This window comes from Medicago truncatula, chromosome 7, assembly GCF_003473485.1.
Source record: "Medicago truncatula cultivar Jemalong A17 chromosome 7, MtrunA17r5.0-ANR, whole genome shotgun sequence".
Lineage (NCBI taxonomy): Eukaryota > Viridiplantae > Streptophyta > Magnoliopsida > Fabales > Fabaceae > Medicago > Medicago truncatula.
This window is the reverse complement of record NC_053048.1, coordinates 50,562,633-50,586,932: the sequence shown is the minus strand read 5'-3', so window position 1 is coordinate 50,586,932 and position 24,300 is coordinate 50,562,633. Positions and strand designations below refer to the sequence as shown.

The window sequence follows — 24,300 nt, the reverse complement described above, 5'->3', positions numbered from 1 at the left end:
TGATCCATGGATAATTTTCTATGCATTTTTCTTATCATTAAAAGTAGGCAAAATTACACTTTTAGTCCCTTAACTTAATTTCAGGTAACATTTTGGTCCTTTATCTTTTTTTCATTTCAACTTGATCCTTTTTGTCTATTTTCAAGCTTCAAATATAATATTCTTATGCAAACATAGACGAGGATCATAGATTTGAAGACTGAAAGACCATAAGAAAATAAAATCATGAATTTTAAGCTTAAAATTTCATATGAAAATGGACAAAAAGGACCAAATTGAATTGAAAAAAAGATAAATGACCAAACTGTTACCTGAAATTAAGTTAAGGGACTATAAATGTAATTTTGTCTTAAAAGTAATATTTATTGTTGTGGTATGAAGTTATAAAAATAAAATAAAATAACTAATAGGATAGAGAAAAAAAATCATTTTTCAAAAAAAGGATGATTAATGTGATACTTTTTGGTGAAAAAAGTGGTACATTTATTGCACCTTATCCTATGCAATGTTGCATAGGTTAGAAAAACCATTTTGATATATTGAGTTACAATTGTGACTATTCATATACATTCAAGAAAAAAATGATTATTTTGCTTAAAATTTGGATTATTTTGGAGGATTTACTACCATTAAGTATGCCGCTAATCTTTACATATTATAAAATGGAAATATTTGCTTACAACTCTTGATTCAAATGGTAAAAATGTTAAAATTGTTGCTTCGAACTCCGACTCTCTGTTTATATATATTTTTGGGTTAAATATATTTTGGTCCCTGTAAAATTTGGAACTTTTAAGTTTAGTCCTTACTTAATTTTAATATGTTTTTAGTCCTACAAAAAAAATTTACTTATAATTTTAATCCCTGCTAAAACAAATTTTGTTTAATTATTCTTAAACTCTAAAATGTTTGAACGATTTTTTTGTGACAAGTTTAGAACACTATAAAATGTTCATTTATTAAAATTTAGAATTTTCTAACTTGAAACGAATTAAATATAAATTTTTTAAAATGACAAAAGTTAAAGATAAAAAGTAATAAAATTTAGATGTAGAAATCAAATTTTGCGATAATTTTTTGCGAAGTAACTTATAGTAATGTTCTAAACATGTCTGCAAAAAATTGTTCAAAAACTTAAGAGTTTAAACATAAATTAAACAAATTTGAATTGAGCATGGACTAATACTCAGTGCAGAAAAAAAAAATAGGGACTAAAAGAACTATTAAAACTAAGTAAGGATTATACTTAAAAGGTCTCAACTTTATAGGGACTAAAAACATATTTAACCCTGTATTTTTTTACAAAGACTCTCCACATATTATAGGTCCCAATTTTATTCAGGGGGTTGCTGGTACGTGGATCTTGATACCGTGTTGGCGGTCAGTCCATTCGCCAATTTAAAACCCTTTTGATCCAAACGAAATGCTCGCTTTTTGTATTTTTTGTAATTTGGTTTTGTACCCGTACGCGGGTTCGCTGAGTTGCGGCCACAAGAAGTGTTTGTTTTGTTAGGATTGTTTAGAGTTGTTTGTACTATCACGATGTATTTCCGCTTATATTTTGGTACCTGGATCAAGTCTGATATCCCCCAATTTCTCTGTATATGTTTGTTTTTATTTAATATATTTATCTTTTGTCTAAAAAAAAAAAGTATGAATTTTCATTGTGTCATTTCGTCTCATAAAAAATTTAATAATACTTTGGATTAAAATTCTTTCAAATATTTCGTTATATCAACACTGTCATAAAATTATCCTTCTATTTCTTTCTTTCATAAATGATAAATATTATTTTGAGAAATGATATTTGAACATCTATTTTGTGACAACTTTTGCAACAACTTTCTCTCTCATATTCACATTACTTTTTACTTTATCTCTCTATTGCTTTGGTTTTCGTGCAAATACCAATTTTTTCTTTATAAATTATGGTTGTCTCAAAAATTGTCAACCAAATGATTGTTCAAATAACACTCCTCTATTATTTTATTCATTAAAAATACAATCCATTCCGTGTACACGGAATTGAACACCTTCTGTAAAAAAAATTGAACACCAAATCAATTTCCATTTATCTTCTGAAACAATCAATTCTCATTTAACATAAATCAATTTTCAAAATTATAGCTAATGAGTTTAGACCCATCTCTTTGGTAGGAAGTATGTACAAAATTATAGCTAAGCTGTTAGCAAACAGATTGAGATTGGTGATTGGTAGTGTGATTTCTGAAACACAGTCTGCTTTTATTAAGAATAGACAGATTCTTGATGGTATTCTTATAGCCAATGAGGTGGTGGATGAAGCTAAAAAGTTTAAGAAAGATCTTATGTTGTTTAAGGTGGATTTTGAAAAAGCGTACGACTCTGTTGAATGGGATTATTTGAACTCGGTTATGGAGAGAATGTCGTTTCCTGTCTTATGGAGAAAATGGATTAGAGAATGTGTGGGTACTGCTACAGCTTCTGTGCTTGTTAATGGTAGTCCTACTGATGAATTTCACCTGTGCAGGGGCTTGCGTCAGGGGGATCCCTTGTCCCCTTTTTTGTTCCTCATTGCGGCTGAGGGTCTTCAAACGTTGATGAAAGTTATGGTTGACAATCAGTTGTTTACGGGGTACTCGGTTGGGGTGGCAAACCCGGTTGTTGTTTCTCATTTGTAATTTGTTGACGACACTTTGCTGCTTGCCCATAAAAGTTGGGCTAATGTTCGGGCTCTTCGTGCGACTCTTGCCATTTTTGAGTTGATGTCCGGTTTGAAAGTGAATTTCAATAAAAGCTTGTTGGTGGGTATTAATATCTCTGATTCTTGGTTGAGTGAGGCTGCCTCAGTGTTGAGTTGTAAAGTAGGTAAGATTCCTTTTTTGTATCTAGGTATGCCTATTGGGGGTAATCCGCGGAGACTTTCGTTTTGGGATCATGTCGTGAATCGTATTAAATCTAGATTGTCGGGGTGGAATAGCCGGTTTCTCTCGTTTGGTGGTCGCTTGATCCTCCTGAAAGCCGTTTTGACTTCTCTGCCTGTTTATGCTCTTTCCTTCTTTAAAGCTCCAACAGATAGATGGTTGTGGCTACCTGACCCTGTGGGGGGTTATACTGTTCGAGGAGCTTATGTTCTATTAACAGAGGGTGCTCATCCTCTTTTGGCCGAAGCAATGGAGCTAGTATGGCATCGTCAGGTCCCCTTAAAGGTCTCGATTTTTGCTTGGAGACTTCTCCGGGATCGGTTACCTTCAAAAGCAAATTTGGCAGCTCGTGGTGTTCTCAGTTCTGAGGCGACTCTTTGTGTTATGGGTTGTGGTCATGTTGAAACGGCCGAACATTTATTTTTATTTTGCCCAAATACTGTTTTGTTGTGGCAGCAGGTGCGCAATTGGCTAGGTTCTATGGGGGCGGATCCGAATAACCTTCATGATCACTTAGTGCAGTTTACTTACTTGACAAGTGTTGGTAAAGCTAAACGTTCTTTTCTGCAGCTAATTTGGATTCTGTGTACTTGGATTGTGTGGAACGAACGTAATAACCGCTTGTTTGGTAATGTTGTAACGAACGTCCCAAGGTTATTGGATAAGGTTAAATTGTTATCGTTACGGTGGCTTAAAGCAAAAAAAAACGTGTTTGTTTTTGGTACTCAGATGTGGTGGTCTAGTCCTTTGTTATGTCTAGGCATTGGTTAATCCCTGCTTTTTGTTCTTTGTTTTAGACTTTGTAACATTTTGTATCTTGTAGCAGAATTCTAGGCACATCTTGTGCTTGGAATATGCTATGTTGTGTTAATTTAATTCCATTTTGATGTGTTAAAAAAAAAACTTAAAATGTGAATTTTTAATCGCTATATTGTTTGACCTAAAGAAGAAAAAAAATGACATTTGTTTTTCCAAGTTAAATCTTTTTAATCGTGTTTTAAGGAAAGATTGTTTTTTTGAATGTTTCAAACGAAAGATCAAAAGATGAATGAAAGTGTGGAAAAGACTGTTTTTTGGATGGTGACCATGCCGAGTTGTTTTTTTTTTTTTATGAGATGCAATATCAGTTATTATATTATTTATTTTTTACGCAATTTATTATTAGTTTTTGAGTTGTATATACAAGAATATTTAAAGGATCTCTTTTAGGTTAATAAGAGGTTTTGGATTCAAACTAAACCCTAAGAATGTAGTATTTTTTAGGGAGAACTTTGGCACCTATTATAATTCTACCTGATTTAAAAGATTAATTAGACCATTTACAATGGTTCACACTCTCAACACCCACTTTTTCTCTTCCCAACACTCCACATCATTTTCTCTCTCTTATTCAACACTCATTCAACTTTTACTATCTCCAATGGTTTTTTCATTCAACACTCTACCCCACCACTTTTTATTTCATATTCTTATTTAATTTTATATTTTTGTTTCTCTGAGTACATAAAATTACAATTCTCGATTATAATTAAATTAAAATAATAAACACTTAACAATTTATTTTTATTTTCTTAACTTAAAATGCAATACAACAATCTAAGCGCACGACAAAAAAAAAAACTAATAGAAAGATAATCTTAAGATTAAGATAGTGAAAAACTTGGTTTTTTTTTCTGTGTCCAAATCAAATGAACCAAGTCTCTATTTATAGACAAAATAAAATCATGAATTTTGGTAAAAAAAAAAAAATTAAAAATAATAATTTGCAATAAAATAATTGAATTCAAATTATTAAAATGAGTAAAATCCAGACAGTCAATCAGAATTTGCCATGTGACGGCTACGGGTCCTGCATGGCAGAATTCAACATAGTTGAACCAATTCAACTCCTCTCTCCTCTCTCCTCTCATTCAACACACCATTGCATTGCATTCAAGTGTTGAACCTTACTTTCAACACCACCATTCAACACCATTGCACATGGTCTTATGCAATTTCCCGTGGACGATTCCCGATAAAAAAAAGATTGAATCAGGATTATGTTTTGCAAAAGACAATACCCAATCAAAACTTCAAATCAAATTAAATGATCTTCTTCTTTTATTTACAAAAGAGTGGTTATAGTGTTTCGTTAATGAAAATATATTTAATACACACATTAAGGTATATTAATTGGACACCGATTGAAAATATGGCCACTTTTAGCATACCATTAATGAAAATGTGTTTAATACAATAAGATATATTAATTGGACAATAATTGAAAATATGACTACTTTTCTAAGAATGTGAGCAAGGTCGACCCAATAGCATGGTTGCTAAAACTCTTGTTTTAGGGCCACCAGAGAAAAAATATTTTTTGTTAACATTTTATAAAAAAAAAACCTCATATGCAAGCATAAAAAGACACATATATCAAAATTTGTTTTACACCTCTTAAAAAGACACTAAGGTTTACATAAAAAAAGACAATACAGTTTTTCCTGTCATAAATAATGTCACCAAAAAGATAATACACATATATAAAAATAATGTCATCAAATTTTATTCTAAGGTATTTAACAAAAATATATGTTTGATTAACTTTATAATATTTTTAGAAATCATAAAAATAGGGATTATAATAGATAATTATTTATGAATTTATTTACATCCTCATGTGAATTTTATTCCCACCCTTTTTCTTAGGTAAATTTTTATATTTCGAAGAATATTTTATACCCGGGAATAAAATGGCATCAGTCTAAGTAACATAGTATAATATGCCATCAGTCTAAGTTACCGGTATATCTCATATTCTTGGACCAATGAAGGATCGCATTTTATTTGAGTAAGTAAACGTCCTTCTCTACGCATAACAATATCTTTCTTTATACGTGGAATGATGTATGTGTTTGAACTTGTTAACTTTTATTATTTCAGTCATGCATTTTGTAGTTTTAAGAAAAAATTATTAGATTCGGAAATGATTCAAATGACGATCAAATGATTCAATAAAGCTCATCGATTGTCTTAGGTGTTTCCTTATGCTATAATGGTTAAATGACTCTTAGAAACAAAAATTATACATGAATTGCAAACGTCGGTGTGTATTAATTACTCTTTTAAGAGATTGTTAAGATTAATTAAGGAGAGAAAATGACGATTATAAGGGATTTAGTGAGAATGATAGTAATCAGTTTTCTAATGATAGATAGTATATTAGTAGTAGACAGAAGAAGAAACTAAGAACGCATATTTTCTTCGACGTTTTTCCATCAAGTCGAATCATTGCTTTCTGCATTGATCATACTCCAAAATTTCTACCTTATGCCATCAAAGTTTTCTCACAATCCCAATATCTTCATTTTCAACGCATTGATTCTTTTCATTATAATATAACAACGCATTGGTCTTTTACCTTATAATATAACAAACCCTTTTTTGGTTAAAGCTTGTGCTCAACTTGAAAGTTTGAAAATGGGTATGCAAGTTCATGGTCAAGTAGTGAAGTATGGTTTTGGAAGTGATTTTCATGTTCAACGGTCGCTTGTTTGTATGTATGGTTGTTTATGTGATTTAATGGCTGCAAAATGCATTTTTAAGATGATGGGTCGATTTGATGTTGCTTCTTGGACTTGTATGATTAAGGGTTATTTTAAATGTGGTGATGTTGATTCTGCACGTAAACTGTTTGATAGAATGCCTGTGAAAAATTTGGTGACTTGGAGTACTATGATTAACGGTTATTTGCGGAATAATTGTTTTGATAAAGCTGTTGAAATATTTGAGATTCTTATAGATGAAGGGTTGGTGGCTAATGAGGTTGGTGCGGTATCTGCTTGTGCTCATTTAGGTGCTCTTGCGGCTGGGGAGAAAGCTTATGAGCATGCGATTAGAATTAATTTGGATTTGAATGTGATTCTTGGGACGGCGATCGTTGATATGTATGCAAGATGTGGGAATGTTGAGAAAGCTGTCCGGGTTTTCGAGGAAATGAAAGAGAAGGATGTAATTAGTTGGACAAGTTTGATTTCTGGAGTAGCTATGCATGGTTATGCAGAGGAAGCGCTTGAGTATTTTTATGTAATGGTGAAAAATGGGATAGTTCCTAGAGATATTACTTTTACAGCGGTTTTGAAAGCTTATAGTCATGGAGGGCTGGTAGAAAAGGGTCAAGAAATATTTGAAAGCATGAAAAGGGATTATAGGTTAGAGCCGAGATTGGAACATTATGGATGTATGGTTGATCTTCTTGGAAGGGCAGGAAAGTTGGAAGAGGCGGAGAATTTTATTCTTGAAATGCCTATAAAACCAAATGCTCCAGTATGGGGAGGGAGCATTGCTAGGAGCCTGCAGGATTCACAGAAATGTTGAAGTTGGAGAAAGGGTTGGAACGATTTTGATTGAGATGAAACCAGAACATAGTGGTTATTATGCGTTGCTGTCGAACATATATGCGCGTACAAACAAGTGGAAAGATGCTACTGTCATGAGAAGATTAATGAAGGAAAAAGGGGTTAGAAAACAACCTGGATATAGTCTCATTGAGATAGACGGAAAAACTCATGAGTTTACAATTGGAAATAAAAGACATCCAGAAATAGACAAAATAGAAAGAATGTGGGAAAAAATACTGCAAAAAATAAAGTTAGCAGGGTACATGGGAAATACTAGTGAGGCATTGTTTGACATAGATGAGGAGGAAAAAGAAGATGCACTTCACAGGCATAGTGAGAAACTGGCCATTGCCTATGGAATTATGAAGATTCAAGCTCCTGGGACTATTCGGATTGTGAAAAACTTGCGTGTCTGTGAAGATTGTCACACAGCTACCAAGTTTATCTCGAAGGTTTTTGATGTAGAGTTAATTGTGAGAGATAGAAACAGATTTCATCATTTTAAAAAGTATCATGTTTGCATTGGTTTCAACAACATTTTGACTTTTAAAAAGTTAAATTTATCACTTTTCACCATTTTCCAATACTATAATTCTATTTTTATCTCCTTATCCAATGCCCCAAGGGCAATGGTTAGCAATCTCCTTTTAAAAATGGTGTATGTTCTTGTATGGATTACTGGTAAGAGAGGTATGCAATTTCTAAGTTTCAGAGATGCATTGCAAATGGAAGGAAGGAAGATGTAGAGGTATGCAGTTTCTAGCAGTCTTATTTAACATATTTAATAATAATACTATAGGAATAATATAATTTTTTTATTAAAAATATATCAAAATCACCAGCTCATGTGTAGTCAGTAGTCTCTATCTTTTTGTTTTTAATAAAAAGTTGTCTCCGTCTTTTCATTTCAAGAATGAAGAGGATCATTCTATGTAATGTTTGTGACCGAAAAGAGGAAAAGGACACTGTTTTGAAAGGGATATATGTTTGGGACCATCATATTCAGGGTTAATATTTTAAATAACATCAATTCTTAGAATATTTTGTTATACAGTTATATGTATTGACAAAAAAGTCTAAAATAGAGGTAAAAATTTAAGATTCCCAGAAATTAATTATACACAAATAACCAAGGATTTGTTTCCTCCAAACTCTCTAAAAAGAATTTTGGTGTAAAAATTCTCAAAGTAATTTATTTAATTGCCAATTTGCAATGCACTTTTAGTTTTAGAATAACAAAGGAAAAAAATACTAGAAATTTTGCCCGATCTGGAAAATCAAGTCTCAACACAGTCTCCAACTCCGACGAGTCCACCAAAAGATCACGTCTAATCTTGAAGAACACTCAAGTTTGGCCAAGAGTAATTCCTGAAAGAGGAAGAAAAGAAAATTATGAGCAAATAATTGTTTAGCTTAATTTTGGGCAGTCTAACAGAGATATATGACGTGTGAAAAAAAAAAGTAGAATCCACCAGAATTCAAAGTCGTATTTTTATATTTATTCAAACTCGTGTTTTTATATTTTTATAATTATAATATAATACTACCATCCTTAAAATAAAAAATAAAATTCTACTTTCTGAATATATGATTTTTATTTTTATATGAACATACGAATTGAATCTTGACAAACTAGACCGACTAGCATATTTTTTATTACAATAAAATATTTGTGTGCCAAGTCAATAAAAAATACCAGGGTTATGCTAACTAGTGTCTTCAGGCACTAGCTAAAGAAGAAAAAAAAATATAAGTTTTGCATTGAAACAACATTTTCTACACTTTTATTTTAAGTATTTGATTGACCACAAGTTCTAAAAAAAAAATTACTGCACTAACAGGTATTCTCCGTGCGCAACTAATTAAATCTTCGAGTCTTGTGAACCTAAATGGGTGGCGGCCTGAATTAAGGACATCGTTGCAATTAGTAATTGCTACCTTTGTTGAGGTTTGGGGCCTAACTCATCCTTACCCCCTCACGCCTAACACTCTTTGGACTTGGTGCGTAGATAGGTAGGCAGCCTTTGAATTCGACAAGCTCTAATACCATGTTGAAATTTGGGGTCTAACCCATTCTTACAAAATCGGCTTATAAGGTGAGGAGTGTCACCTTTTATAAACTCTCATCAAAAGTCTTGTTTATCCGATATGGTACTTGAGTTTTTCCCGGTAAACATTCTTTGTTACTTTTTTGTGTCGTTTTTTTTTTAAATGTTGTTTTTATTTTTTGTTTTTAAAAGTAACAAATTTTATTGGTAAACAACCTTAAGATGAAAATTAATGAGGGACGGAGGTAGTCACAAATCTTAACTCAATTGATAAAAATATCGAAATTGTTAGATCGGACGTTATAATCGAGGTTTGAACCTAATTTCATCCGCTCGTGTACTTAAGTTTTCAGTAGCTTTATTATTTCGTCCATCTACCAAAAACAAAAGGACCAAGGGAGTTATTACTAGTACATAAGCTATATTTTTGTTCTATAGTAAAAAAAAAAAAAAAACTAAAGACTTTTCCTATTACAAAGAACATTAATAGTAGTATTAGGAAGGAAAAGAAAATTGTGTATACTATCATCAATCAACGTCATTCTCTTTTAAATCGAGTTATGTCCATGCAATTTCTTCCTGACCTATAAATACCGACACAACATAACACTTGTTTCTCATGCACAAAACTTGTACCAAACCATTCCTTTCAAAACAAGTCACTAATCATCCATCTTATTACCAAATTATTTCATGTATTAATTATCTCATCCCTTATATATCTCCATTAAAAAAGCTTACTGTTTGCTTGGTAATATTTTTTTTATTTTTTTTTGTAGTAATTTGGACTGATTTTTTTCCTTTTTTAGACACTCATTTGTTTTTCTGCAAAACACGTGTGAAAAATTTATTATATATACTCCATCGTAGAGTAAGGTTGGTTTTTCACTTCAACCTTCTATTCCTCTGTTGTTTCTTACTCTTTTCTTGTCCTTTCTTTCCATGGCTCCACCGAATTCCACAAACCTTGATCTCATCAAAACTGAGTCTTTATTTGATTTATCTGAGGGAAAGTTTAAGGTTAGAGATGTTTCTTTGTTCCATGATGTTCCTGAGAATGTTTCTTTCGGTTCTTTCTCTGAAATATGCAAACCCTCTGAATCAAATGCTCCACCTTCAATCCTTCAAAAAGTTCTTGATTTTTCTCACAAAGGTGGTTTCTTTGGATTCTCTCATGAAACCCCGTCTGATAGATTGATGAATTCATTAGGTAGTTTCAATGGAAAAGACTTTGTGAGTATTTTCAGGTTCAAAACGTGGTGGTCCACTCAATGGGTAGGAAAATCTGGTTCTGATTTACAAATGGAAACTCAATGGATTCTCATTGATATTCCTGAAATCAAATCCTATGTTGTTGTCATTCCTATAATTGAAAAAGGTTTTAGGTCAGCACTTTTTCCTGGTTCTAATGACCATGTTATGATTTGTGCTGAAAGTGGTTCAACCAAGGTGGTAGAATCTAGTTTCAATGCTATTGCTTATGTTCATTTTTCTGAAAATCCTTATGATTTGATGAAAGAAGCTTATAGTGTTATAAGGGTTCATCTCAACACTTTTAGGCTATTGGAAGAGAAAACACTACCAAATTTAGTTGATAAATTTGGTTGGTGCACTTGGGATGCTTTCTATTTAACTGTTAATCCTATTGGTGTTTTTCATGGTCTTGAGGGTTTTTCTAAAGGCGGAGTTGAACCGAGGTTTGTTATCATTGATGATGGATGGCAAAGCATTAGTTTAGATGGTGCTGATCCAAATGAAGATGCAAAGAATCTTGTTCTTGGGGGTGAACAAATGACTGGAAGGCTTCATAGGTTTGGTGAAGGAGACAAGTTCCAAAAATATGAAAGTGGATTGTTACTAGGTCCTAATTCACCTCCTTTTAATCCAAAAACGATTAAGGAGTTGATTTTAAAGGGAATTGAACATGAGCATTTGAGGAAACAAAGACAGGAGGCAATTTCATCTGAAAGTTCTGATTTGGCTGAAATTGAGTCAAAGATCGAGAAATTAATAAAAGAAATTGATGATCTCTTTGGTGGAGAACAAAGTAGTATTGTTCAAAAAAGTGAGTGTGGAAGATTTTGTTGTAAAGAAAAAAAGGAGTATGGTTTGAAGGCTTTCACAAGGGATTTGAGGACTAAGTTCAAAGGTTTAGATGATGTTTATGTTTGGCATGCACTTTGTGGTTATTGGGGTGGTGTGAGACCAGGAACAACACACCTTAATAGTAAAATAGTCCCCTGCAAACTTTCACCTGGTCTTGATGGAACAATGGAAGATCTTGCCGTGGTTAAAGTTTTGGAAGGTTCAATTGGGCTAGTTGATCCTAATCAAGCCAGTGACTTGTATGACTCCATGCACTCTTATCTTGCTGAATCTGGTGTCACCGGAGTCAAAATTGACGTCATTCATGTGAGTTTTCTAATGTTATTTTCCTTTTCATTGCTATTAGGAATATTATAACTGGTTAGAAACCCACTTGGGTTTGCCTCGTGGAGTGGCTTGGGACTTTGAAGTGTGTTCATCTTAAGGTCTCGTGTTCAATTCTCTAGGTACCAATTTCGATGGGGTGGTTTGGTTTCTTCCACAAAAAAAATTAAAAACCAGTTAAGAGTCTGTAAGCTTTTTGCAATATGAATAAACAAATTAATTAATAATCATTATTTTATTTGTATGCAGTGTCTTGAATATGTGTGTGATAAATATGGAGGCAGAGTTGACCTTGCAAAAGCTTACTATGAAGGGCTGACAAAATCCATTGCTAAGAATTTTAATGGAAATGGAATCATTGCTAGCATGCAACAGTGTAACGACTTCTTCTTCCTTGGAACACATCAAGTTTCGTTGGGAAGAGTTGGTAAGCATTAAGCAATATATAAGCACGGGATCAATGAATTTTGATATTTTCTTTATTCATTCATACATACATATGCAAGCAAAAAAATTATTATTTACAAAAAGGTTGCAATTTTTATGTGTAGGGGACGACTTTTGGTTCCAAGATCCTAATGGTGATCCAATGGGAGCTTTCTGGTTACAAGGTGTACACATGATTCATTGTTCCTACAATAGCTTATGGATGGGACAAATGATTCGACCTGATTGGGACATGTTCCAATCTAACCATGTTTGTGCTAAATTTCATGCTGGTTCAAGAGCTATTTGTGGTGGTCCAATTTATTTGAGTGATAGTGTTGGCTCTCATGACTTTGATTTGATTAAGAAACTTGTGTTACCTGATGGTACAATCCCCAAATGCATACATTTTCCTCTTCCTACTAGAGATTGTCTTTTCAAAAATTCTCTATTTGACAAAACAACTGTTCTCAAAATTTGGAATTTCAACAAGGTAACCTCTTTTCACTCACATTTTTATACCAAATTTCAAGTTTAAGTTGATTACTAATCAGTTACTATCGATGATGTCTCATCTGTTTGACAGACACATGTTTGACAGACACATATAATCATGTTTAATTACCTTCATTTTCTTATAAGTATTATTGATATCTATGTGTTGGTGTCTAGTACTTGAGTGTTCATGTCTGTGTAAATCTTTCTTATGTTACAATATGCTATTATGTAATAACAATTTTTTTTTCATATATACAACAGTATGGGGGAGTGATTGGTGCATTCAACTGTCAAGGGGCCGGGTGGGACCCAAAAGAGCACAAGTTTAGGGGATTCCCTGAATGCTACAAGCCTATAACTGGCACTGTGCATGTAACTGAAGTTGAATGGAATCAGAAGAAAGAAGCATCTCATTTGGGTAAGGCAGAAGAATATGCAGTCTACTTCAATCAAGCTCAAGAACTTTCTTTGATGACTCCAAAATCTGAACCAATTCACTTTATCATTCAACCATCCACATTTGAGCTATACAATTTTGTTCCAGTCACAAAGTTTGGTGGCAACATCAAATTTGCACCCATTGGATTGACAAACATGTTCAACAGTGGTGGAACAATTCTTGATTTGGAATATGTTGAAAGTGGTGCTAAGATTAAGGTTAAAGGTGGTGGGAATTTCCTTGCTTATTCAAGTGAATCACCAAAGAAGTTTCAACTGAATGGTTCTAATGTGGATTTTGAGTGGCTAGGTGATGGAAAATTATCTCTCAATGTTCCTTGGATTGAAGAGGCTTGTGGTGTTTCTGATTTGGCAATTTTCTTCTAGACTACTAGAATATTAGTATTAAAATAACGATGTGCTTCTATTTCTTAATATAAAAGAAATTGAAGTTTACTTATGAATAATACAATGTGCGACGAATTGATCGTAACATTTCTCTTAACCTAATATTGGTTAGTTTGGAACTTTCGATATTATCTTGCTATGTTTTCTAGATTTTTTTTTCCCTCCCATGTTATCTCGCTATATTTTTTAGATGTTAAATTATATTTTTAATTATGCAAATCCAGAAGAAAAAAAAAATACTTTTAACATATATTCAAGATCCTTGGTCTCAAATTTTTGTAATGTTATTAAAAAAAATCTCAAGATTCGAATTAACAGAGGTATTTAATATTTTTTAGGTCAGTGAGATACTTGCATAATACCAACTAGTAAAATCTTCAAAGACAATAAAATTGAACTCGCTCTCTTGTTGTGTATGGTATAATGTGAGTAAAACTTTTACCGATTAAACCAACATGAATTGGTGATTGAGTTATCACAATTCACATTGAGAAGTAAAGGAATACATTATAAATCATCAATAATTCTAACTCATTCGCATTGTCATAAAAATAAAATTGTTTATCTCAAAAGAAATGTGAATCTTCTGGTTTTCAACATTTTCCCACCTTTTCAATATAGTTTAACCCGTACTAACCATAAAAATGCATAATCACTCATAATAATTGATCAAGGGAGAAACTCTCTCCACCACGTACATGAATTCAAATTTGCACATTTGAAAAACCATTTCAAAAGTACACTTTTTAGACAGATTATGCAGTCCGAAAACACACTTTCAGAAACATGTTTTTTTTAGAAATTTGGAAATAAAAAAGCACCACAAACTATAGAACCTTAATGGGTAAACAAATTTTAGCTAGAAGCTTCTTAAACTACTCACCTCATATATATATATATATATATATATATATATATATATATATATATATATATATATATATATATATATATGCTTACATAAACTACACCGTTCAATTTTAACATAATAACTGGATGTTTCTAACTCCAACAAGGAGGTAAGTGTGCTAGATCATAGAATGTGCATTTATCATTAAGCATATTTTAAGAGAAGTGAAACTGATTTGGAAATTTTTCCTGAACTAAAAGGCAATCCAAACAAGACCTATGATGTTTATCAATTAGAAACTAAATTTGTTTGAATTACTTTATATATAAGGCTATGTAAATTATGTATGTACTGATCAAGCAAATAAAATATCTCATTGTAACTCAATGCAAATGCCTATAAGTCCAACATTGGCCGTTAGTTAATTGTTGATGTATGTGGAAATGATGTATTCAAAATGCCTCAAATGACAGAAATCATATTTGGCATAGATATTACAAATACATGACTTGTGGGCAACACGCTCTTACAATTTTGGATACAAAAACATTACCTGTTTTTCATTCTCGAAGGAGACCAATCAGAAGGGTAAGCATTTAAATAAATTAGGCATCACTATGATGAAAATAGGTTACTTGTTTTCATGAGATTATACAGGGGATAGAGATGCTATATAAGAACCATCACAGTACTTTACACTTTTTAGTGTACATGAACATAGGGAAGACGTAACTGCAGCTTCTGGAATGCCAAAGGAATTACTGCAGCCTCGCAAGCTTTCACTGCCAGCAGCTTTTGATTCAGATTTTTCACAAGTTGATTTCAAAGCAACATTCAGGCCACTGGAGACCGGTTCAGTCAGAAAACTGTAACATAAAAAATAAAGCAAGCACAACTCAGGTTTCAAATAACTAGGTAAGGCGATTCCAGTTTTAATTCAATGGCGTGCGCAGTCAAACGTGTCCAGAAGCTCATGAAATTCTACTTGAGCTCATCGCAACTCAAGACTAATCAGCAGGTTAGCACAATGAAGTGTCACTGAGAAAGGATACGCTCATTGTATTGGAGCTCAAGCTCGTAGAAACACAAGCACAGACATGGTAATGGGTTGGGCAGAAAGAGTCAAAATCTCAAGATCATGTAATTTCTCTATCAGTTTGTTTGTGATTACAACATATAATGTAATCTCGTTTATTACCTCAACACTCTTATTCAAAAAACTAAACCCGTACTACTAAATTTATGAGGTATTCTTATAGCCAAGACCCATCTTTATTTGTAATAATACACTTACACCTAACTCTCTTTTTGGTAGTCTAAATTTCTAACAACACTGCCTCATGTAAATCAGAATGGATCCCAGCTATCAAATGGATTCCAGCTATTCTCTATAAATCTCAAATCACCCCGAAATTTTAGTAATAGAAAAATGGGGAGGATCCATTTCCAGGTAAATAATATATAGTGAGAGAAAACATAAATATATTCCTAAAATAAAATTCAATAAACCTTCAAAAACATACCCAAGTTTTCTCAATCACATATTTGAAAGCCTCGTTATCAGAGCTCAACACATGGACTTTATCCTATCTAAACAATTACATTTTAACAATGTAATAAATATTACCAAGCAAAAGCTCCACGTACCTTGCCTCAAAGCTCCTCCCTTCAGAGCCCATCAATGCACATATACGGCTGATAATCCAAGGTGGAATAAATGTATCCTTAATTTCAATGCTACATAAAAGACCATCTGATGATCCTTGTGCAAACTCATTATCTTTCCAAATAGACCCATTATTAGCCGCAATATCTTCAGCTCTTCTCATCTCCATGCATTTAATCTGGGAAAGAGGGGGGGAAAATATCAACATAGAAAGTGGAATTTAGATTCTAATGTGTATTATTAAATGAGCTAGAAAAGGAAAAACAACTATGGTAGCTTTACAGTTTACACAAACAGGAGAAAGTAATTCTAATTCCCAAGCAGTGGATAAAAGAATTATTTAAATTGACAAATTGCGGAAAAACAACATGGAAAGAATAAACAGAAGGAAAACAAAGTTAAGGACTTGTCAGCTGTCACATACATCAGGAGAAGTCAAAGCAGAACTTTGGAACGGAACAGGAGAACACAAGACAGGAACGTCCACACTAGACAGTGAGGTCACGAGAGTTCTGCAGAGTGCAGACAATTAAAGTTAGTCAGCAACTAGATAAAAATATAAGAGTGAACATCAAACACATTTGTAGTCAATGAAGTATGAAAACTGGATAGGGAGCTTCACTTACCTGTAATTCAGTAATAGGTCAAATAAGCCATGCACATTGTTGCTGCCACTGAAAACCAGCAATGATTCTGGGCTATTATCAACGTCAGAGAATGACCTTGAACGCCGGGTCTGCATTGTTCCAAATGAAAAACATAAATCAATACAAACCATATAAATAGAGCTTAAATATGGTGTTAAAGTTGAGTGACAAACTTTAAAAGCAGGTCTACTATATACAAAAAGTAACGATAAAAAATGATCATAAAAAGCCACAACTGCAACACAATAAATGATTTGAAAATTATTTGCATGTTTTTATCAATGAAATTCTCATAAATCAATTAGTTGACTTTAATTCCAGTATAAATAAACATATAGAGACAGACCTGCCCCAAGTTTTGCTTCTCTATCTCTGACAGCTCAACCAAATCCTCAGTTGTAACTTGCTCCTCTTTTGAACGGCAAAGAGGCATAGAGAAACAAAGATCCTAGACAAGAGGGTATACAGCCAAAATAAGTTCAGAGACCCTCGCCAAAGTATGCATCAATGAAAGTATATATATTATATAAAGCCACATGAAGGTACTCAAATTTGAGATTGTACTTAAAATTCTGAGGGATAAATTGTGGAATTATAATAGAAATCGTAAGATTTTACGAAGTTGAAAAAACTCATTAGCACTGAAGTGCTCAAATCATCTCATTTAGAAACTTTTCTTATTTTGTCCATTCGTTCACAACGTATATAGGCCAAAATGTCCATTTGTTTAATCTGGCTAAATAACGAAATATAACCACAAAAAACTGGTCTTCTTTGGTTTCACCCAGCACTGTTCTGCAGAGAAATATGTGCATGCTCCATATCTCTTTCTCTTCAATGGGCAGCCCTCTTCAAATTACAAACATTGCACGGCTGTTGCTTCACCCAGATCTCATCACTATAGTATCAACCAACGACTCTAATTGTGGAAATAAAAAAATTGCCCAGATTAATGAGTTAACGATTTCCCCCGATGCAGACAAAGATTTTAGTGGTTACAGAATCACTTAGGCTGAAAATCGTCATAGAATCAAGGTCTCCGCTATTTGAATCACAGTTGACTCTCGTTGGCAGAAAGGGAGGTTCTAGCATCAAAAAAAAAAAAGGGCAACCCGGTGCACTAAAAGCTCCCGCATACGCAGAGTCCGGGAGGGGGTCCCACCATTATTGGTGTATTGTACGCAGCCTTACTCTGTTTTTTACACAAGAGGCTGTTTCCAGGACTTGAACCCATGACCTTTCAGTCACATGACAACAACTTTACCAGTTGCGGCAAGGTTACCCCTCTTCTAGCATCAAACAGCAAACAATAAAACCCTAAAAAATCGTACGCATTTCTAGCTGTTATTGACCCAACAGGCGCAACACTAAAGACTCATAATGCTAGCCGATTTGTAAAAACTACATTTTGTGATTAAAAATGTCAGTGGTCAAAGTCTAGAACCAAGTCCAGAAAAGTACATCCCTTGTTGAGCAGCCGGATCTATTGAAAAACTCTCAAATTGATGAGCATGCATCTAGAATAACGCTACTCATTGGAAAAAAGGAAGAAAAAAAAAACTTTATAAGATAATTAATATACCTTATACCTGCTACACTTTTTTCAGATAAATAACTGACCGGAGGAAGTATTTTCATAGAAATATGGCCATCAATGAAAAAATATGATTATCCTGAGGCAAACATTACCAGAAAAAAAAAAAGACCTACTTGCTCTGTACTTGTAAGATACTAGCTGATTAGTAGCTGTAGCTCTAAGATAAACAGCACAGATTATAATGCGTTAAAGAAATACGACTTACATGCTCTCTTAACAATGACCTAAAACCTCTGGTTGACTGAGAAATATAAGCATTGCATGAGCATTTGGATTTACCAGAGCCATCGCCACCAGTGAACATCACAATAAACTGGGAAGTGCAGACTACAATACAGAAGAGTAGAAAAATCATTACAAAGTTTCATCTATTATTTTATATATAAATAAATGTATGCATAGTAGAAATGCACAAAGAAATTGGTGGATTCAAAAAATGACAAATTAAATCTGCATTTATAACACCAAAGGCACATGAAGATTTAGCAATAAAAGAAACAGGTGTATTTTCATCATAATAATAAACGGGTCAAATGCGCTTTCCTCCCCGATTTATAAGTTTAGTAGCACTCTCCATCCTAGAGTATTAGATTAAGCATTCTACTCTGTGCTATTAATGTTAACTTTCCCATCTGATATAATTTCACTGTTAAAGATAACATTAAAAAAAGGTTCAAATGTTAAGCTCTACAAGTGAAACGAAAAATTTATACAAACCATATATCTTAAAGAAGTCTCATATCCTGTGTACTACTTATGAATACAACCAGTGCAAGCACAACTCAAGGGTTTAATTTAATTATTAACACAAGGCAGGGGGAGCTCTACTTCAATCGGTTCTCCCTGTTTGATATTCTTTAGGTTGGAAAATGAAGAAGTGTAGAGAGAGAGTTTGGAGAATTCTGAACTTTGTAACTCTGAAATGACAGCTATCAACGTTATACAGACAGGTAGCTGATTTCTTAACTAACTGATTAGTCACATATTTCTCCAAAATTACTAATAACTATCCAGTAATCTCCAATCCTATATACAGATAAGGCTGCATGAATTACAAGTGCACAGATACACAGGTAACATAAACCATACAATTCTAGCAATTTCAGCCACAAAGGCGCAAACTCAGGGTGGATGATTACATATGAATTTTTCAAACAACCTGAGTTGTACCTTTGAGCTGCAAATCATAAGGGATAGATAGCTTTAACAAACTGAGAGTTGAAATGTCAGCACATTGATCAGTGGTTAGAATGTGACTGACAATTAGGCTTGTGTCGAGTACCTTCTCTTCTATCTAACAAAATATATGTCGAGTTTCATATGTTTGGTTACTGTACTTCGATTGTCACGGGAATGAAGAGTTCTGAAGGGATTAAACTTTGGGAAGTGTGCTTCATATTTAGTATGTGGAGTTTGAAAGTTTCTAAAATTTAAGGTTTGGGTTATTGTCTTTTCACTTGTATTAATAACTTGTTAAACTTTTCCTGACATCTTTTAGCAGAAAAATTATATAAAAAGTGAAAATAAGCAAAGTTAAATTAAGAGTAAAATGTTTGACTAATGAATTGGGGTGGAAATGTGCAACTAAACCTATAAATTAGGAGTATGAAGTGCATTTGACTCACTATTGAAATTACAAATCACAAATACAGAGAATAATGAAAAAATGCAGAACATAAAAACACGATATAAGATGTCTATAATCAGTATAATTCCATCTGACAAAAAAGTAATGGACATGTGTAAATACCATAAAAGAGGCCACATATGTTCTTCCGAAGCATGTAATAGAGGTCATGAAAGGATTCTTCCCAAGCCACTTGTCGTTTCCTTAAGAACTCCAATTCTATTTAATAAAAAGGAAAAATGGAACATAAGGAAAATAGAGAAAGGAAAATGACAGAGAAGTAGCTGTAAATGAGTTAAGTCAGAAGGGGTTTAACAACCTCCTTCTGCAGTTGATGAGCTCAACACTGATATGATAGAAGGCGGAAGAACAGATTGGGGATACATCCATGAATGCAAAACTTTGAAGCCCTGGGAACTTCTCATATTTTCATTCCTGTAAGGACAGTGCAGGTAGGTTAACTGAGGCATGATACCACACATAACTAACATATGTATCGTAGAATTAGGAAATAATAAAAGCTTTCATAAAAAAGAAAACAATGTACAGCAATGATAGCTAAATCAAAGTAAGCATAAAAATTAAAAAAACTAAAAAATCAAATAAATAAGAGGGTGGCTCAACTACATAACACAGAAACAGTAGGGTCTAGTTTCCTGTTTGCGTGTCAATGCATATGAATAAATTGTTATGTCGGCAAAACAGAATTTTATGATAGAATCGTGAAGTAAAAAAGTCATGTATCCTGTTACGAAGATAGAAAAAGAATTTTCTAAGCAATATATTGCCGCACTCATTCAATGCTGAAAATACAGAGAATAAGAAAAACAAGTTATGAGAAAAATATTGTTATACATGCAGCATCAGCATGCATGATAAATGCTTAGTGAAATCAACATTACTTTTCTCACATCAAATGCAAAAACGTTTTTCTTACAAAAAATTCTGAAATAACATGAAATTGGACTTGCATCTTACAGCCCAACACAATGGCTTTTGTATTCATCAAACAAAACGCCCAAGTGATAATACAAACAAGGGGATGGGCACAACCTAACTGTTATGTTTATCAAGTTTAACTGCCAGTGCATCTATAAAATAGATAGAAATCCAAAACAATTGGTGTAACAAGTACAACGTTTGGTAAGGTCTTCGTGGGACTCAATCATCATTGAGCATAAAATTAAATGATCTTTTATACAGGCATCAATTCAACTTAAAATAGTACCACGCTATTTGCTATTTTAAACTATACACTAAGAATCTCATTGTATAAGTGTTTTTATTTGCTTAGGTGTATCTTATTCCTGCCGGGCTTGATGCCAATATATTAGTCAATCAAAGATACTTACCAATTCGCAGAAGCAGGGGATACTATTCGCATACTGGTTTTTAAAGTAAGATCCAAAGGAGCCTTCTTGCCAGGTATCTGACATTCAGAGGAAGAATTTACTGCAATGGTTGGTGCTGAATCTCCACGTCCATCGGAAGAATCGGTAGCTAATCCATTATCACCACGCGGTCCAAGCGAGGCTAGTCCTCTCAATGCTTTTCCCTAAAAAACGTTTTTTTCAGCAAAACCATATTCATGATACATCCTAGTAAACATCTGAAATGAAGATAAACTATGAAGAAAAGGTTGGTTGCTTCATCATATACCATGTCAATATTTACAGCTCCAGAAGATCTATCAACAGCTGAAGAAAGATCGGCAACACTGAGAAACTTTCCTTCGCTGCATTTTTCATTTGTTTCACCCGCCTGCAACACACCATCCTTGGTAACCTCTCCTGAGGTAGCAGATTTCTCCAAGCTGCAAACAAAAGCATCATCGACATAGGAAAAATATAACTTGTGATCAAGTAAGCAAGTAGGCTACGAGACAAACCGTGAAACCCCTTGCTGTCTCTTAACCGCCGAAGTAGAAAAAATGGAAGCATTCTTTAGATTACTAGTTTGCTCCATGTATGGATTTTCCTGAACATAAGTAACAATATTAATCTTGGATCAATAATAGAACAGAGATGTCAACCGTCAACTAAATAAAGTAAACAAATATTAGTCGTGGTTTGGGCATATATACTAACCTTCACATTTTCCTTCCCCGATGGAATCTTAAACCTCGGCTTTTTAGCAGCAAATACTTCATCAAGCCGTGTGTCATTGTATCTCGGAGCCCTAAACAATCCTGGTTTTTTAAATCTATTATCCACCTCAATGGCACTGCAAAGTGCAAACATAAATAAATAAGTAAATTCTCAGCAAATTGAAACAATTAATTAAGAAGCAGAAGAAGAAACTAACTTTGTGGATCCACTGGATTGAGAACATTCATCAGTGAGGTCCACGACACTTTCCCGCTTCAATTGCTCTCCCTGCCAATATAAAACATCGAAGATGAAATGAATCCGTGTCACATTTCAATTGAAGATTCGAATAAAAAGTATAATACTAACCCTAAGTTAAAATGCAGTTATGAAATTGAGATTGAAAACTTACCCTAAGTTCTGAAGGTGTTTTTCTTTTACCAATAGAAACACCGTTTCGAATTCGGTGAGAACTCGGAGGCATAGCACTTGGAGTAGCTACTTTCGCCATTCAGGAATTACAACAAACACTTTATCGAGCAAAACACAAGTTAAGCTTAAATTAACGAAAATGAGATTTGCGCATAAATTTTGAATGAAAATATTCATAAGATTGAAATTGATTCTTAAATATAAAGATTGAGAAAAAGATTTGAGTGTACCCTAGCGTAGCGGGAGATTGATTGAATTCGACGAAAAAGCGGTGTCGTATCAGTGAAAATCGGGATAAAGTGAAAAATGAAAATAAAAAACAAATTAAAGAAAACAAGTTAATTTAAAATGAAAATAATTGGTTTTCCCTCCCGATTGTACCGCCGAGGGAGTGTTTGGTTGGCATATATGCGATTTCGAATTTACATTGGGTTGGGCAGGATAAAATTATTTATTGTTAACCGAGTCAAATTTGTTTCCCACCCCCGCAGTTCTCGCACACCCCCTAAAAAAAATTGATATCAAATTTACCCCTTCTACATGGTTCGAATTTGAAGGTTATGTGTTGTTGGTTGTATTGTCGATCATATTGTATCAAATTCTCAATTGATAGTCTATTATTATTGTCCACAAATCGTAAAAGGTTATATTATTATTGTCCTTGTAAATCATAGTTGTTATTCAGGTATTCGCATGCACAATATATGAGTAGCGGATACCAACATGCGGTGGCATTTAGCCTAGGAAAGGAGAGTATTTTCCCATTATGGGAAAGTTAAATTTGAACCATTGATATAATAATAAAAATATTCAACGGGTAAGATTAAACACTGGCAACTTGTTGTTCACTTTTTTGGTACGGTGTTCTTCTTTTGAAAAAGGAAATCATTCTCTGACTAATTAAATTCAATTACTTTTTTGGTGAGAAAATTTAATTGCCTTAACTAATTAAATTACCCTTTTTACTTATTTAAATATCAAATGAATATTGTATTCACACAGAAAACATGCTTCCTCTTCTTCCTTTACTGTGTTTTGACCGCTCACCATCACCCTTGTAATTTTTCTTCTTCTTTCTAAGATTTGTCCCAAAAAAAAAAAAAAAACTCAGATTATTGAGATATGTCAACTTATTTTAACATAATTTTAATTAAAAATTAATTATTCATCTTCATGTGTTCTACAATGGAATCTTCATCATCTCCACCAATTTTTCTTACTAAAAGTTCAGATCTAAAAAACAACAACAAGAAAATGTACTGATGTAGAAAATCACCACATCAATAGAACCATAACCTTTTTTAACTGTACATATTAAGTGGGTAAATTGTACATATTGTGAAAAACTTTACATTTCTTTGACTAAAAACAATAGCTGTTCTAGATCTGATGGGTGTGGTTGAACAAATTTGAAGGAAATTCTCTAACAGCCATTGTCAAAATTCTCTCAGCAAGTGAAAGAAAAATTGATGTTTTCAAAGAATCTTTCCTTAAACAATAGTAGGAGAGTATTTGGTTTTTTGGCTTTGCTGGGTTTTCCTATGAAGAACTTCACCAAACTTACAGTTTTATGTTTGAGTTAGAAAAGAATTCTGATACAAAATAAGATGGTGTATATTAAAAATAAATTGTTAGTAAAAGTAGTTTATGCTGTCATGATAAAAGGGGTGGTGAATCAGTAAAAGGATAGACAATATTAAAATATAAAAGCTAGAGTTTTTCTTTTTTGTTTGGACTCAACAGGTGACAACCTCCAGCTGTCCTTAAAAACCAGCCTTTTCCATCATAGGAAACTCTTTCCCTCACCCACCCTAAATGCCACCCCAACATGCACAATCAATGACATCTAACTAAAATTAGATAA

The 24,300-nt window shown here is 33.3% G+C and overlaps 3 protein-coding genes across 3 annotated transcripts; 2 read left to right on the top strand and 1 right to left on the bottom strand.

The window, feature by feature from the left end:
• Positions 1 to 2,162: 2,162 nt before the first annotated feature.
• On the top strand, positions 2,163 to 8,028 carry LOC25499532 (pentatricopeptide repeat-containing protein At5g06540). Its single transcript, XM_024771087.2, is given in 5 exon segments — positions 2,163 to 2,614; positions 2,696 to 3,569; positions 6,101 to 6,231; positions 6,233 to 7,217; positions 7,219 to 8,028. Coding segments are annotated over 5 exon segments (3,252 nt in total).
• A 2,173-nt stretch (positions 8,029 to 10,201) lies between these two features.
• Positions 10,202 to 13,678, top strand: LOC25499531 (stachyose synthase). Its single transcript, XM_013594815.3, has 4 exons — positions 10,202 to 11,742; positions 12,010 to 12,187; positions 12,312 to 12,679; positions 12,946 to 13,678. The coding sequence occupies exons 1-4, from the start codon at positions 10,273 to 10,275 to the stop codon at positions 13,507 to 13,509; spliced, it is 2,580 nt and encodes an 859-aa protein (XP_013450269.1). The 5' UTR covers positions 10,202 to 10,272; the 3' UTR covers positions 13,510 to 13,678.
• Positions 13,679 to 14,773: 1,095 nt separating this feature from the next.
• Positions 14,774 to 22,940, bottom strand: LOC25499530 (protein downstream neighbor of Son). The gene is made up of 15 exons (XM_013594814.3): positions 22,667 to 22,940; positions 22,417 to 22,534; positions 22,222 to 22,292; positions 22,005 to 22,140; positions 21,806 to 21,894; positions 21,577 to 21,730; positions 21,270 to 21,472; positions 20,237 to 20,352; positions 20,041 to 20,136; positions 18,496 to 18,617; positions 17,040 to 17,141; positions 16,673 to 16,782; positions 16,471 to 16,558; positions 16,028 to 16,224; positions 14,774 to 15,246 (listed from the first exon to the last, which is right to left on the bottom strand). The coding sequence occupies exons 2-15, from the start codon at positions 22,513 to 22,515 to the stop codon at positions 15,030 to 15,032; spliced, it is 1,800 nt and encodes a 599-aa protein (XP_013450268.1). The 5' UTR covers positions 22,516 to 22,534; positions 22,667 to 22,940; the 3' UTR covers positions 14,774 to 15,029.
• Between the last annotated feature and the right edge of the window lie 1,360 nt (positions 22,941 to 24,300).